Source organism: Pseudochaenichthys georgianus, chromosome 22, assembly GCF_902827115.2.
Source record: "Pseudochaenichthys georgianus chromosome 22, fPseGeo1.2, whole genome shotgun sequence".
In the NCBI taxonomy this organism is placed as follows: domain Eukaryota; kingdom Metazoa; phylum Chordata; class Actinopteri; order Perciformes; family Channichthyidae; genus Pseudochaenichthys; species Pseudochaenichthys georgianus.
In genome coordinates, this window is record NC_047524.1 from 8,797,939 (window position 1) to 8,814,507 (window position 16,569).

Below are 16,569 nucleotides of genomic sequence, written 5' to 3' on the forward strand. Positions count from 1 at the left end.
GCCGGATTTTCCAGTTCACACCGGAGCTGCGCCGGCTCTTAGCTCCGGAATCCGCTTTATTTCCAGCTCCAAAAAATTGTCGGTCCAGAGGCAAGAGCTTTGGAGCTAAGAGGTGACGTCGCTTACGTCTCTCTTACGTCGAGGCGTGCAGGAAACTAAACCCACCTCCCATGGGTCGACTGTTATGCCTGCCTACAAGCAGTAGTGCCTATAAACACACTTTATAAAGGCAGGCAACACTAACCAGGCTTCGTGTGATTCTGTTTATGTGTACCTTACTTTGACCATCCGTTCGCTGTTATCGATCATTGTGGAGAGAGGCAGACGTGTTGTTTTGTATTATTGCAGCTATCGGATGCAAGCAGTCAGTTTAGCTTCGGTTGCTATGCTAACATCACCCGTTTTATACCAGAGAAACTTTCATAACAGCGTTGTCAGGGCTGCCAAGTTTCAGTAAAAAGTAGGAGTGAGACTTTTGGGGTTGATGTGTTCGACGGCGATTTTTTTTGGCCTTTTTTAACGTCGATTTAGAGGAATATCTCAATTTAAATTAACATTAAGACTGTTGTGATGTCTTCACCCCCATGCCAGCTGCTCTCCCTGCACTGTCGGCCTTCTCATGCTTATATAGTGTTAATAATTGACCAGCACAAGTAGAAATGAAAACAATTGTAACAAGAACAAGTTTAACAAATAAAATACATTTATTTATAAAATGTCAATATAATGAAACAATAGCAGCCTTTTAAGAACCAATAGCAGCCTTTTCCTTTAGTGCATTCTTTCTTTAAGTGTAACAACATTAGAACCTGAATAATATATTGATATAATATATATTATAAAAAAAATAAAGTGCATGTCTTTGTTTATGTTTTTTTCTTTTACATGACATGTCTCATGTTGTAGGTGTTTGTGGCTGATTTTGATGCCTTGATGACAGAGGGAGGGGGCTCCCATTTGAAACACTGTGGCTCAAGGTTTGCCATCTTCACAGTCATGATGGATGACAGAGTTCCATCAAGAGCCAAACTGTTTCGGGTTTTGGTTTTGTTCAGTCCCACCACAGAGAACACTCGTTCAGCATCAGCTTTTGAATGCGGAAGTACCAACACCAACTTGGCAATACGAGAGAGCCTCCCAAATCTGCTCATCCCGGTCACCTTTGAAAAATGTAGGAAGCCTAATTACTCTCAAGTATTTTTGTATAGAATTAAGTTGATTACGTCAATGGGTATTTCAAAGGGTGCAGAATAATTCTTACCTTATTCTTCATTGATGCCATGTTCCCCCAAAAGTTCTCTATGTCGAACGTGGCTGGGTCTTCGGGCATGGCAATGTCCATGGATTGGTAGTCCAGAAACTCCTCACCCAGTTTGTCACGCTCATCAGGTCCGTTGTATGGGAGAAGTTCAGGAAACCTAAAAAGAACACAATGTGCACTGATCTGGTAAAGTAATGTAGCTGAAACAGGTTGTTTTTCAGATGTGGTCATTAAACTTTACAATCTATTAAGAAAATGTGCCAATAGTCTTTAACCTGCTCTACTTATTAAGTATATTGAGATAACTTGTGTTGTGATTTGGCACTATAGATAAATGTACTTGACTTGATACCCCAACTAACCTGTCGACAAAGTACAAGGCGTCTTCCACTCCACACTCTACCCTCTGCTGGACATCCAGAAACATGGCATGTTTTATGAGGGGCTCTCTCATGGGGAGTTTCTTCATGGCATACTCCACAGCCCTCACCAGAAACGCCACTGCTGCCTGCTGGAACCTCTGCACTTGCTGCGGTGTAATGTCTCCTGCATCAAGGAGCCTGTTGAGTGTACCTCGAGTAGTGAAGCCGATCACCAGCTTTTCTCCTACGAGAGACACAATAAATCAACAACGTCACCTCATTAAGGTGCTGTATGCGATTCTGGAGAAAGATTGATGCAATATGTTCTCATTCCCAACACCAACATGTCAGTATGAGACTGGGAATAAGACCGGTGTTGAGTCACTTTAGCAATCATCAACAACCACAATAGCTAACTTGAAAGCACCCCTTTAAGTATCTTCATCACATCAGTGACACAAGGTACAGTCACTCATTTGGGCTAAAAGGATAACATAGGAAAGTCCTGTGGACTTGTTTCCATTGTGGTCGTGTGTGATGAGATGAGATGATCAAACTCATAACTTGTCTGCACAAGCAGCCCTCTAACAAACACCAACAGCACGATGCGAGTGAGATCAGTGAGTGGAAAGCGTACGTGCATCTGCTGATGTGAAACTTGGAGGATTACCTGGCAGTTGGTTTGATGGGTCCTTATAGAGGATGTCATGCAATTCCTGGTGCTGCAGTGCTGCGGGCTTCAGAAACTTTGAAAGCAACTTGCGGATGAAACTCCGTATCTACAAATTTGTATTTCAGAAAAGATTTTCAAAATTAAATGTAACCTAGAAGTAGAGTGCTAATGAAAAAAGGAACAAACATAGTACATTATTACTAGCATACTGTATTACTAGCATGCTGTATCCCAACCTTCCCAATTTACCTCATCATGTAGAAGGAAGATGGAGGACTTCTCTCTCTGGAGGAGGAGGTTGAAGGTGGAGAAGACTGGCAACGTTGCTTGATAGAAGAGCAGGTACACCTCTGTCATTGGGTTAGAGAATGCTTCCAACAGCCTCCTGAACCTTGGTTGTTTCTCATCTGTAAATACAAAAAACACAGGTTGTGCATACTACATACATTTACTTTTCAGTCTGTTCTAATAATCGTTCGTTCATTTGGATCATTGAAATATAATGCCTACCTGATGACTTGAAGTAGCTGGCCAGTGGCTCATACTGCTGCAGGATACGAGTCAAACACCTCTCCAGGCTCAACCATCGAATGGAAACGTGCATAAGTATTTCTAAATACTCGCTTCCATGGAGCTCACAGAATTCTATGACAAGAATGGAACATCTTAATTTCAATTTAATTTAACTCTTCTGCATTTCATTTGGACTGCACATACCTGTCAGGTAACCTTTACGATTGGTGCTTCCTTTAAACCAGTATCCCACATCCACAGTCAGATCCTCTGGATCAAATCCACACACCTGCAATACATGATGATTTATAATCACATGACACCACAGCATAACAAACAACCTGTTAGACTTGACATTAGGCCTAACGGATATGGTTGGTCATAGAAATCATACATGATTCAATTCACCTCCAAAAAGCCCAGGCCAGCCTGTTTGGCAGTGTTGTGGATGACGTGACAGGGGCACCCATGGATGTAGATGCTGCCATGTTCTTTAAGAATTCTGGATGCGATGGAATTTCTTGCTCCTGTATTGACAGGTGCATTATCAACAGACAGACTCACACAGTTTCTCCATGGTATGGTGTTTTTTTGCAAGGCCTCGTCCATCTTCTGGTATATCACTTCAGCTGTGCCGCAGCTTGGCCCGCTGGTGGGGCACATATCCAGAAACCTGTGGACAACTTTACTGGTGAAACTGTCATATACCCGCACAGTGAGTGGGTACATCTTCTCTCTTCCTGCAACGATATGGTACATATATGTCAGATTAAGGTACACATCAGACTGAAATTGTGTGTGTGTTCTATGGTTAATAATATATCTAAAATGGGTGCTGGAAAGTGTGGAAAGTGTAATGACCTGTATCATTTGATCCATCTGTGATTAATGTGAAAGGATTGGTCCTCATCTTCATGACCAGTTCCTTTCTAAAATGTGGGGCCACTGCTTCATTTATTATGCACGATGTTTTTGTGCGGGCGCACTTGTAGTTCTGTGCAGTAGGGGAATCTTTGAAGCATTCTTTTAGCAATGGGCTGAAGTGATCTGCTACTGCAAACGGCACATTGTGTTCGACCATTGACACTGCCACCTTTACCTCAGCTCTCCTTGTCTGCAACAGAAAGGGGGTCATCAAAGAGCAAATCATGTAAAAACATTCCATAAAACATTAAGTGTTTTTGGATTGAATAAATGCATTTATTGCCGACTCAAGGTCCCTAGAAATACACAATTACATACAACAATAAACATAAATAAAAAGAGTCCAAATTAACATGTTAGACAAGGTATTTGTGACAGTTTGTTTCATTTACTATTATTTATGCTGATATAACCTACAAGTGCAATTCAGCCACTGCCACTGTTCATAATATATACCTTGGCCTCTTGTGCTGTCATGCCACCAACAGAGACTGGGGCATAATAAGGTGCAATCGTGGTTGTTGACTGTATTGCCTGTTCTTTGGCACGATGCCCTTTGCTTTTCATATGCCTGATGACATCTGCCTTTCCTTGATGGGCACAGCTGTTCTCATGTCTGCATATAGAGCACCAATAGTAGGAGGTGGTGGTGCCTATAGTGATGAATGGCCATTCTGCTGTCCACTCCCTTTTAAAAGTGCACCTGTAGGTGGCTGCTCCACTCTTAACACTCTGCTTTTTCCCTGTTTCTACTCTCATCTCCACCGTTTCCTCTGCTGGCTCTTCTGTCTCATCCTCTGTGTCCTCTGGAGCCTTAATCTCTTCTACATCATCATCATCTTCTGTCTCCTCTGCAGTCTCATTCTCTGTGCCCTCTGGACACTCATTTTCCTCCGCTCTGGACACTCATTTTCCTCCGCTCTGTCATTCACTGAGAGATCCAAAGCCTCCTCCACTGTTTCCTCTGACCTGGCAAGTTTGGCAGGGGGTGGTTGACCCTCCACTGCCCAGAATGACAGCAGATCTCTTTGCTGCTTCTTCTTCTTCTTATCAGACATCTTTCAGACTTTCAAACTAACAGACAAACATCAGACAGAAATCGAAGTACAGTTAAGGAATGAATGATCCAGTCTTAAAAGATAGCTACATGTTACTGTTTGATTGATTGAATATTTTATTATACAGAAATGCAAACAACACAGGTACAGTACTGTAAATTCCCTTAGCTCATAGCAAGCATCCATTAGCTCACACACGCGTGATGATTTAACTAGCTCACACACGCGTGATGATTTAACTAACACGGCTATAACTCACGGTTGTTTGTTGTTAAACCCACCGCAGCAACCTGCCACACTGCTCACCAGCAGCTTGTGTAACGCTCACGTAGTCAGACTCACCGTTGACTTCATAACAATAAAAATAATGCGTTTGTAAAATTAAAATGAAGTGATTACCTACCGTTTGACCTCCCGCTTCAGATGAAAATGGGTTCTTCATAGGATAGAGACCAGACGCAATGACGCGCCCTAAGCTGCCTCTGATTGGTTTGTATACGGTGCCTTTCTCGGTCAGCCAATCGGGGGCAGAATAGGGCGGGCTCACCCTATCCCTGACTCGAACTACGGCAAACCTCAAGCAACAAGTTATGGAAATATATCATTAAATAAAAAAATAATTATAAAGTAGTGAGAGGGGGGAAAAAGTGTGTGAAACGGCATGTGTGGCGTGAGGCGTGTGAAGAGGTTAAATTGCGTGACTCTCACTCTCAAAGGGTGAGACTTGGCAGCTCTGGCGTTGTGATACCAAACAGTGTCAATTCAGACTGACACACATTCACTTAGGCTAAGGGGAACTGGGGATATGCATCAGCTGCTTGTGTGAGTCGGACAGTGAATACTTTAGAGCGGCCGCTGCAGTGTGAGCTAACCGGGAGCTAACGGGAGAATAAACTCCCGTGTAAGAGCAGCCAGCACTGCAGCGGTCGGTAAATGCTGCAGAAACACATTAATAAACAATGAACCACGGCACTCTGGAGCAAAGTACAAGGTTGGAGAAGTCGTTATTCAATTTATTCTGGCTTCGTGTGATTAAAAGCAACACGATCATCGACCCGACGCAGTTGTTGTTGTTGTTGTTGTTGTTGTTGTGAGCTGCCGTTGGGGGGCAAATCAGCGATGTAAACGGTGACGTCATGACGCAGCAAGGGCAGCTCTGGGGCGCCAGTGGGCGGTGTGCACAGAGCGGGAGCTGAAAAGGGAAACCGGAGCTGAACCAGAAAAGCTCCCGCTCGGAGCTAGAAACTGAAAAGCGCTGGTGTGAAAGCCGCATAATAGTAAGTTTACCATTACAATGGATTTTTATTAATCCCTCGTGGGGAAATTGTTTCTCTGCATTTGACCCATCCTAGTGTTAGGAGCAGTGTGCTGCCATTTTGAACGGCGCCCGTGGAGCAGTGTAGGGAACGGTGCCTTGCTCAGGGACACCTCGGTAGCACTTGGTCTTGCCGGGACTTGAACTGGTGACCTTCCAGTTGCCAAGCCAAGTCCCTATCGACTTCGCCACCACCACCCTCACCTGTGTCTTTTTGGGTTAATTAGTGTGGGTATTTAGGCTCTGTGTTTCCTGTTTTGTTGGGTGTGTGAGATGCTTGTGGCTGGTGACTGTGCTCATGTGAACAGCGAGATTGAGGCTGTGTCATGTGCCCGTGAGTAATAAATGCCCACACCGGGTTGTATTTTGGACGTTCTGCCTCCTCGCTTGGTCGGGCCGCTCACTTGTCAGCTTCACAGTCTCCTTAACCGGTTTAGCCCGTCTCTAAGCCTTCTTTACTGCAAATCAATTTTCCTGTAACCTTGCTATTATGTATTGATTTATTTGCTGTTGCCTCCCTCTGTTAGGATGGCGAGGGTTCAGGGTGTATTTTATATCCACTATGTTTTATTTATTTTTCCTACCTACTGATTGTGTTTGTCGTTTCACGTCTGAGCTGTTTTGTTCTGTGTTGAGTAGGAAAAATGTAATATATACTTTAAAGAAAATGTCACAACTGTACACCACCTTACCCCGTACAAAGACAGCTGACCAATGTCTCCACCTGCTGTAAAGAATCAGTTCAGACAGCAAAATGTAGCACAAATAGAGTGAGTCATGATCTAAAATAAACAAATGCAAACTTTCATCTGTCAATTTACTTCATTTTTACTGTTTCTGAAAGCTTGTGAATCTACATTATACTGCCTTTATTGTTTCCCCACATGGCTGAACTGGGGGTGTGCATAGCAGAAGCGTTAAGGTACATGCTGTACAATGCACTTCTGAGAAAATAAGATGTATCCAGCTGTTACATGTAATATACATTTTCTACATTGTGTTTCCTGCCAAAACAGAACAGGAAGAACATCTACATTAATATGTTCCTTTGAAACTGAATGTATTCTTCCTATACATAAACCAGACTTACTCAGGTCACACACATTCGTTTATATCTCTAAAGGGATACCAACAACGTTGCAAAACAGTAACACTGTACTGCTTGTGTATACTGTAAGAAAGTCATTAAAGGCCATTAATGGTTTCTGGTAACAGAGAACTCCACAGAAAACAACAAAGTCCCGTTCACAGTCCTTTTAGCAACAGCATACACAGAGTGTTCAATCAGAGGAGATGCCAAAAGTGATTAAAGACTTTGGTATTGACCTTGTCAATTATATCAATTTACAGGGATACAGCTCTATAAATAGAAGTCAGTCGAAGATCATCCCAGGGGAGCCGTAGATGGGGTATTGACACTGGTGGGGTGTGCTGGAATAAAACAGTTTAGGTGTTGAGGTGAGAAGAGCTGAACAACTGTTAACCACTCCACCCCATAACACATTTTATTAATGCTGAAAGAGAAGTAAATGAGTAACCAAGAACATCCCATAACCCCCACAGTCGTGCAAAGACTAATCATTAAGGCAATTAGAAGCTAATTTGTGTCTTCATATCGATTTCCAACCTGGGGGTGGCAACCTAAGTGGGTGACACCAGAGCATCTCAGGGGGTCACAAAACGTTCTTAATTTAGTTTGTTTATACTGTATACAGTTAGCTTTTTTTCAGATTTCAAAATTAAGTTCAATATTTATTGTTTTATAACAACCTTTTGAAACATCCTATTAAGTTCACGTTGAAGACCCACAAGATGTTTTAGGCTTCTTAATATTTAATAAACTATGAATGTTTCATATCCATGTAACGGGAAGAAACTCACAGTATAAAACCCTTATTACTTATCGTAAATGCAAATCCAACCCATCGATTAGCATTAGAGATTACACAGATTCGATGGGTATCTGTATCATCACTCCATGATCAGAACTCGCGAAATGAGAAACAAAAACAGACATCACAACACCTGGCATTAGTTAGCCAACACGGCAATATGTCTTATCTTTGTTGTTGTCTGATCAAAAGTGGTCTTCAATGGCATTAAAACGATAACAACGCTGCTGACTGTTAATCCATAGGTTAATCCAATGTGTCTGTGTCACTTTGAAATGATTTCTGATAATCCATCAGCAATAAACCTAGTTTTACATTTTCAGATTTCAGAGCGTAAAATAGGTTTCGCTTTGGGCAAACTGCGTGCGCATCATCCCCACTTCTCAATGGTAATGTTGGTGTGTATGTGAACATTTCCCTTCGATTCCATTGGATCTAATGGTTCAAAAGAGATGTCAATCATCACAATCGACCAATGGGTTCCAGAGAAACGGCAAAAACGCCCATTTCCACCCAAATGACCCCAGAAGTGTTTGTTTTTTGCTAAACCTCTCTAAAAAGATAAAATGTCACTTGTTTTGCATCAATCTTGATACAGGGTACTTATTATATGTTGTACTTTGGATTCCTAAAGCTTTTAGTCTACTAACCCATCATCCAAGGGGGCTTTTCACTATAAGTAAAAAGTAATTTTTGGACGGACACTATAATTTTTTTTTTTTACTATGTTCAATCTGAATTTTTTTTTAAATAAAAAACATCTATATTGATTCTGACTTGTCTACATCCAACTCACAGGTTTATCATTACTTTGAGAAAAAAGATTATTAATTTCCTCCTTTTAGAAGTGCAGTTATGGTCATTTGTTCTGGAAATGTAATTTTCGAGCCTGAGACCTGAAAAACAGGCTTGGGGTTTAACAGGTAAAAAAATATGAGGAAAACTGATATGTATTGCAATTTTCACATAGTTTAATCCATTCGAAATCGCTTACCTTACTGCAGCTTTTGCATTCACTATTTGGAATAATTGTACAATTTAACAGTTGTTCTGCACTGTCAACGTTACGCATTAATAATAAAATAAAATAAAACATTTAATCTGTCACTTAAAGGTGGGGTAGGTACATTTCAGAAACCGGCTCGAGTGCACTAACATTTGAAAGTACACAGCCGAAAAGAATCCGCCCCTTCCTTCAGACTTCCTTACAGACCACCTCCTCCAACACACATGAACGCGCACATGACGTCAGCAGACTGGTGAAAGTGGCCGCCTGTTGTTGGCGAGTCATTGAAGTACTGCTGCAATGCACGGCCAATGACGGCACGCCCAATGAGGGCACGAGATACATTTGTGCGTGCACGAGATGGAAGGCTGACAGACAGGGCGGCAATCTCAGGACTTTTTACAGTATTACGGGTTCCACAGACGACATTTTTTAATGTATTTTTTGTCAAAGCACTTAAGATATTCATTGCTATCGGGATGTTAAGAGCATTCCATGGAATATAACAAAAAGTGTATCTCGAGCCGGTTTCTCAAACTTACCTACCCCACCTTTAATATTATTCAGGATTTATCAGTTGATGGAAAACATTTCCTTAAGTAGTTCCTGTATATGAATATTTAAGGTTTTAAATTATGGTTTTAATACTCTTTTTCTGCAACTTGCTCTTGGCTTGGCAAACAAAGAAAGGTTCACACTCAATGAAAACACACACACACTGTACTTTCCTCACCAACCTTTATTGCTCCTGGAGGTCAGGATGGTATTTGATGCAGGGAGAGTTTCTCTTGCTAAGGCTGGTGGTATACTGTAGGAACCAGAGAGCATTAATGAAACAGAGATGAAGCACTACAAATACTGTATTCATACTGTAATGTTTGCTCCTATTCCTTCTTTCTGAAGTTGAGTCTTTATATAATGCAGAAGTCAATAAGTCCTTGTATTTGTTTTGTTCTTTAGATCTCAAGTCTTTTTTTTTTATATATACTTTATTAATCCCTGTGGGGAAATTGTTTCTCTGTATTTGACCCATCCTGTGTTAGGAGCAGTGTGCTGCCATTTTGAACGGCGCCCGGGGATAAAGGGGATAGTTGTTTTTAATATAGAGGTCAAAACAAAGCAATGTTGTCATTTACAGGGTTTTAAACAAATGTACTTATATCCGGGAATGGGGAAGCTACAAACTGTCAAATTTGGCAGTAATATACCAGCTTTCTGGACGTTTGTATCCCCTTAAATTTGTATTTGGTTTAGTTTCAGAGTTGTTGAAGACGTAGAGGGGATCATTATAAGAAATGACAGGCCTATTCGTGAAAATAAAAGCACATGTAAAAAAAAACGTCATAATAATGTAAAAACTAGCCCAACAAATTGCCATCACAATGCAGTGCACACATTGCACATTTACTCTCAACAGACGGATGGGAATTCACTTCAGCCAACTTTTTGGGTAAAGTAATAAGTACCAGATGAATATTTCCTGGTTGCAAATAAAGTTTTGGTTAAGTTCAGTGTTTCTGACCAAAATGCATGGAGAATAAAACCTTGTTAACTTGAAAACTTGTTGGTTATAAATTATGCAATCTTTACATACATCTTTGCTAGCTTGCAGTTCTCTTTTTTAGTGCCTTTAAGAGTGCATCGCCTCTTTTGCAACACCGCTACCAGCTGTCAGTCAGCCGAGCATCATGAAACCTGAAGCATGACTGCTCTCAGTGAGGTCTTTCTCCAGTTCAGACTCACTGCTTCGTGTTGCTATAGCAGTGGATACTCAACCTGACATTGATTCATGCTGACAGGCATATTTTGCACCATATCTTTAATGTATCTGGGACGTTGGAGGACAAACGTCTCTCTCTGGGCACTCTATTCCATCAAATGCATTTATTTGTACCTCCCCCCCACACACACAAACACAAACAGAAATGTTCTCACACTTTCTTAGCAAAGTCTGATCATTGGTTTTCGTGGGAGCGCTGCCTTCAGACCATTTTAGCTGTGTTTTTATCCGTAGACCACAAAGACGGAGCAATGTGTGATGCAAAGGAGGCTTTAGAGAAACTGTTGTATTTGATCGATCTCTTACTCTTTCATCAGAAGCAATGAGAACTTCTCCTCAGTCATGATTAGAGGAGCATGTAGAGAGATGTACATTTAGACAAGATCATAGAGAAAGCTGCAAGGCTTAGCCATCCAGAAGTTAGACAGATAAATCAGGTCAAACAGAGCAGGGGACACAAGCCGCAGGCAGCATTTTTGCACACTTTCAGTTCAAACTTAAAGATCCACTGTTCTGAAAGGAGTAGAGGGCACCCATAACTGCATGCAAATGTGTTTATTCTAACCTTTATTTACATATTCAGGGCACATCACTGAACATGAACAATGGTTTGCAGTAACATTCAAAAAACAAAATGTAAGGCTAGTTATGTGTCTCGCCTGTTTTCTGTCCTGGTTTAAAGGTCACCTATTGTGCAAAATACAGTTTTTCATATCTTTCATACATAAATATGTGTCCCTTCTGTGTTAAGAGATTCGGAAATGTTCAAGATAAAATATTCTCTCTCCTTTTCTCCTCATCCATCTTTATAAAAAAAGGCCACTTTGTGATGTCACAATGTTTTTTTGGGTTGTGCAACCCTTACCCCTGTATTCCCACCGAGTCCGTCTGCGGCGTGTTACGGCCGAGTTACGGCCGCGCCGTTCATTCGCGGCCACTCTAGTCAATGGATGTTATTCCACCAGACGCGCCGTGTTACGGCTCAGAAGCGTCCCAGAGGCGTCCCAGAGGCGTCCCAGAGGCGTCCCAGAAGCGTCCCAGAAGCGTCCCAGAAGCGTCCCAGAGGCGTCCCAGAGGCGTCCCAGAAGCGTCCCAGAGGCGTCCCAGAGGCGTCCCAGAGGCGTCCCAGAAGCGTCCCCGAAGCGTGGCTGGTCTATTTTCGATGTGAGGCGTTGCATAGCGCCGGGCAGGAGGTGGAATGGTCAGAGCATCCAGTCAATCTCCAAAATAAACTAATTTTGCAGACCCTATCCCTCCGTAGTCTTTCAAGTAGGAGGAGAAATGCCAGCGTTCTCCTCCGGTTTACAGGCACTGTGTACATTTTTATGATGATGAATGCATTTTTTTACCACTAAAATACAGCAACACATCTTTGATTCCTGTCGTTTATAACTGGACTATTACAATTATTATTAACTTTGTCTGTACAAAGTAGCCTGCCCAGGAAATATGCACAAAAACAAAAACTGCGAGCCGGCAGGCAAGACGCTCCGCTTCTGAAACACGCCCGGTGGGGTTTGACGCTGTAGGAGGTCGTAACAAAACCGCGGCACAGCCGTAACGAGGCGCAGATGGACCCGGAGGAATCCCGGGGTTAGCCAATCATCAACCAAGGTAACCCCCCCCCCACCTTATCATCTGAATCTCCTCCTAGAGCACCATTAGGTGTAACGAGCACTTTCCCAGGAATAGTTCCGATAGTTCCTGGGATTTTGCGTTCACACCAAAAAGATCTGGAACGAGAACTTTTTTCCCCTTTTTAGTCCCTGCAAGAGAGCAGGGACTTTCCTGGGGAGAAAAAGGTTCCAATTTCTGATTGGCTGGGCGAATTGCAAACCACGTACCCGTAAAACTCGGAAAAGTTTTGTGAAGCCGCCATTGTGTTTGCTGGCATTAGCATTATTAGCATTAGCCCAGCGCACCAACGGAGAGAGACTAACTTATGGCAACACAAAAAAACATGGGAACGGTGGAGTGATGAGGAGGTGTCGGCGTTCTGGCGATTTACTCGGAAGACAGAGCCCCTCCTCCAACACACGAACACGCACATGACCAATGAGGGTACGAGATAAGTTTGTGCACAGGCAGGTAGGCCATCCAGTTATTTTAGCCGGGCCGGCATGAATGTATTTATTGTCAAAGCATTTAAATTCATTGCTATCGGGATGTTAAGAGCATTCCATGGAATATAACAAAAAGTGTTTCTGAAATAAATTACATACCCCACCTTTAAGTGTACCTTCAGGCCAAAAGGCAAACTTATAAAAACTTATAAAATTGAGCATGTCTTTCAAGGAAATTATTCTGGAAATGAATAACTGCTAATAACCCCAACACATGTAACTACGATAATCAAAAACATATCTGTCTTAGACCTGTCTTTATTTCCCCAGACTTAATACCAATTTGCATATTTTTTAAGACTTCAAATAAATGATTAAATGGTTATGGAAATAGCAGCACTTACTTTCTATTCTGCTCAGCGCTGAGTCACTGTTTACGAAGCCAATATGTCAAAACGAAACGTTCTGCATGGTTGAACACAACAGCGGGGAGAGAAAACACGTTTTTTTTTACGGTTTGGGTTAACTGACCCCTCTAACTAAATGTCTAAACAAGCATATCTTCAGTCGCAGTGAGTGAGTATTGTTCTCCGTACCGTGATGGACAGCACTTGCGATTTGCACAAGTTCAATTTAGTTTCTGTTATAGCTGCTTTTTACAAACACTCACACCTGTGAGAAACACCACTGTCTGCTATACTCGACGCCCGAGCAGCTCCACTGGAGCATGTGAGTGCTAACTGCCTTTCTCATTCATTTTTCCAGGGCACACTTTCCATGATCTCACCTGAGGAGCCGAATCACAATGTATCAGTCTCAAGCTTTTACCTTTAATCTGGCTGAGCAGGCGAAAATATTTATGGAATAAGTGTCATTCTGAGCGAAGTCAAATCACTTCCGATCACAATTTCCTTTCAGAGATAAGATAAAAAAACACTAACGCAATTCCTCTTTGGATTTTTATCACGTTTTCTGTGTGCTGTACAGTAACATGGCCGCTCACTATCCCCGAGAAAGAGGGGTAATTGACAGATTTGGGTTTCAACTCCCGAGCATGTTGTGAATGAAGTACAGTAAAATCCGACTTTAAAAAACAAAACAGTATTATCTGCAGGCACAGTTAATCCTATTTTATTCCGCGTGCACTTAGGTCCATGTGTGTCTTTGCTGGTGTGAATGCTACCTGTGTGTTCATGCGTTTTGTGAGGTTTGAAGGCGTCGTGATGATGGAAGGATTCAGCAGCTCTCTCATTTTTTAGATTGAATACATAATTGTGTTGGCAAGCATCTGTGTCTGTATGTATCTGTATCTTGTACATGTGTGTGTGTGTGTGTGTGTGTGTGTGTGTGTGTGTGTGTGTGTGTGTGTGTGTGTGTGTGTGTGTGTGTGTGTGTGAAAAATCACTGTAAATGAGCTCCCTAAGGTATCGCCACCTCTCAGCTCTCTTCCTGTTGTGTTGCCTCGTTTGCAGCGCAACATGCACGGCTGTTTGCATATTAGGAAAGAGACATAGGTGGGTGGGTGCATGCATGTTAGTGTCACATGTAGGTGCATGTATGCAGTATGTTTTCATTTGTAGAAAAGCCAGCAGCACTCGGATAAGATAAGAAAAAACAACAACAAACAGTAAGTTGGATTATGTGTTAGATGTGGGAAAATGTGTAAGTGATTGACTATATCACTGTCTGTTATTATTTTTTGCTAATTGACTTAATGTTTCTAAGCCATTAGACCGTGTATTTCTATTGGCCAAGGGGCAATTAGCTTATCAAGCGAAAGCACACATACACTCAAACGCACACAGACGCACGCACGCACACGCACACACACGCACGCACACGCACGCACGCACACACACACACACACACACACACACACACACACACACACACACACACACACACACACACACACACACACACACACACACACACACACACACACACACACACACACACACAGAGATACTTGACAGTTTGATCAATGGCTATCTTACTGACCATAATGACTCGGTACGGCCCCCTTTCAATGCAGCAGCTCGAGTCCGAATACAATAACCCTTTATCACAATCTCCCAAGCGCACACACACGCACGCATGCACATGAACATGCGCACGACACACACACACACACACACACACACACACACACACACACACACACACACACACACACACACACACACACACACACACACACACACACACACACACACACACACACACACACACACACACACACACACACACACACACACACACACACACACACACACACACACACACACACACACACACACACACACACACACACACACACACACACACACACACACACAAACAGATAAAAGGCACATCAATCATAATCATAGGCACCTTTAAAGACAATGCAGTAGAGAAGAGAAGGGAAATGGCATATCCCTAATTACTGTCACTCTGTTGTTTCTGCCCAATTATCGCACATAAACAAACACATATAGTTTGAGAGTGCATGCTCATTCACATTCAGATACGCACAGTGGCACCAAGGGAGGATGATGAGGTCTCTTTAAAGAGAAATGGGTCTTGTGGACCCAGAAGAGCTCTTAGTGCCGCAGATCTCTTTTTATTCTTCTCTGCACATCTACGCACTCAACACACGATCCCTTCTCTCACACACACACACACACACACACACACACACACACACACACACACACACACACACACACACACACACACACACACACACACACACACACACACACACACACACACACACACACACACACACACACACACACACACACACACACACACACACACACACACACACACACACACACACACACACACACACACACACACACACACACACACACACACACACACACACACACACACACACACACACACACACACACACACACACACACACACACACACACACACACACATAACTCAACAGATTCACGGATTGGTTTTGCTTCCCTCTTTCCCCTCTGAGGGTAAGTGGACCCCCCCACCAAGCCGAGAGAGCCGGTCATCTCCGGAGATTGAAGCAGCTTCTGCGTCTCCCATCGATTTAAATGAGTCATCAATGCAATTTAAGATTGCATTTATTTTACTGTGCAGCTTGTCAATGTGCCTACATGTTGGCAGTGTGTGTTTAGTCTGTGTCGTTAGCTATGCCTTTGAGGGCCGAATTTAATTAACAACTTACTTCGTAGGGATTTTTTGTCGATTCTTAGAGAGAGGCAGGAGGCGATCTCCTTTGTTTTATCCGAACCCAAACATAATAAAATGTGTTATTTGAGGCACTTCTGCTGTTTCTATATGTTGGTGTTAGCTTAGAGTCTTTATGTCAGGCAACGAGTTAAAATAATTGTTACTGCACCCTCAGCCATTTCTGTATATTAAAACAATACAATATTATTAACTGAACTTTTGAAGTTTTGTTAAAAATAACTTTGACCTTTCGATGGAGCCAAGCTAGCTTCCACTTGCTTCCAGTCTTTATGCTAAGCTAGGCTACACTTCACCCAGTTTACTAAATGCACAGACTCTCAGTAAGAAAGGGAATAAGGGTTTTTCATGTTTTTTTTTCTTCTTTTGGGGATTTTTGGTCAGTCCACCCATTTTACATATTATGTTCCCATAAGGTTTATGTTGCTAACGTGTATAGCCACTTCCCGAGTAAACATCCTGCAGACACTGAACAACATAGCATTCATTTATAATTC

The 16,569-nt window shown here is 42.3% G+C and overlaps 1 protein-coding gene across 1 annotated transcript; it reads right to left on the bottom strand.

The window, feature by feature from the left end:
• Positions 1–685: 685 nt before the first annotated feature.
• Positions 686–4,791, bottom strand: LOC117468090 (uncharacterized). The gene is made up of 12 exons (XM_034112066.2): positions 4,703–4,791; positions 4,437–4,631; positions 4,190–4,349; positions 3,671–3,923; positions 3,218–3,549; positions 3,014–3,098; positions 2,807–2,941; positions 2,546–2,703; positions 2,294–2,402; positions 1,624–1,867; positions 1,262–1,418; positions 686–1,160 (listed from the first exon to the last, which is right to left on the bottom strand). Exons 1-12 carry the CDS (start codon positions 4,789–4,791, stop codon positions 882–884), a joined length of 2,196 nt encoding a protein of 731 aa, XP_033967957.2. The 3' UTR covers positions 686–881.
• Positions 4,792–16,569: the final 11,778 nt, after the last annotated feature.

Excerpts from the sequence above, each read along its gene's own strand:
- LOC117468090 (XM_034112066.2), bottom strand. The coding sequence starts at position 4,791 with ATGTCTGATAAGAAGAAGAAGAAGCAGCAAAGAGATCTGCTGTCATTC. Across the intron at positions 1,419-1,623 it reads GCCTTGTACTTTGTCGACAG|GTTTCCTGAACTTCTCCCAT; the intron begins GTTAGTTGGGGT and ends TGTTCTTTTTAG. Across the intron at positions 1,161-1,261 it reads TGGCATCAATGAAGAATAAG|GTGACCGGGATGAGCAGATT; the intron begins GTAAGAATTATT and ends CATTTTTCAAAG.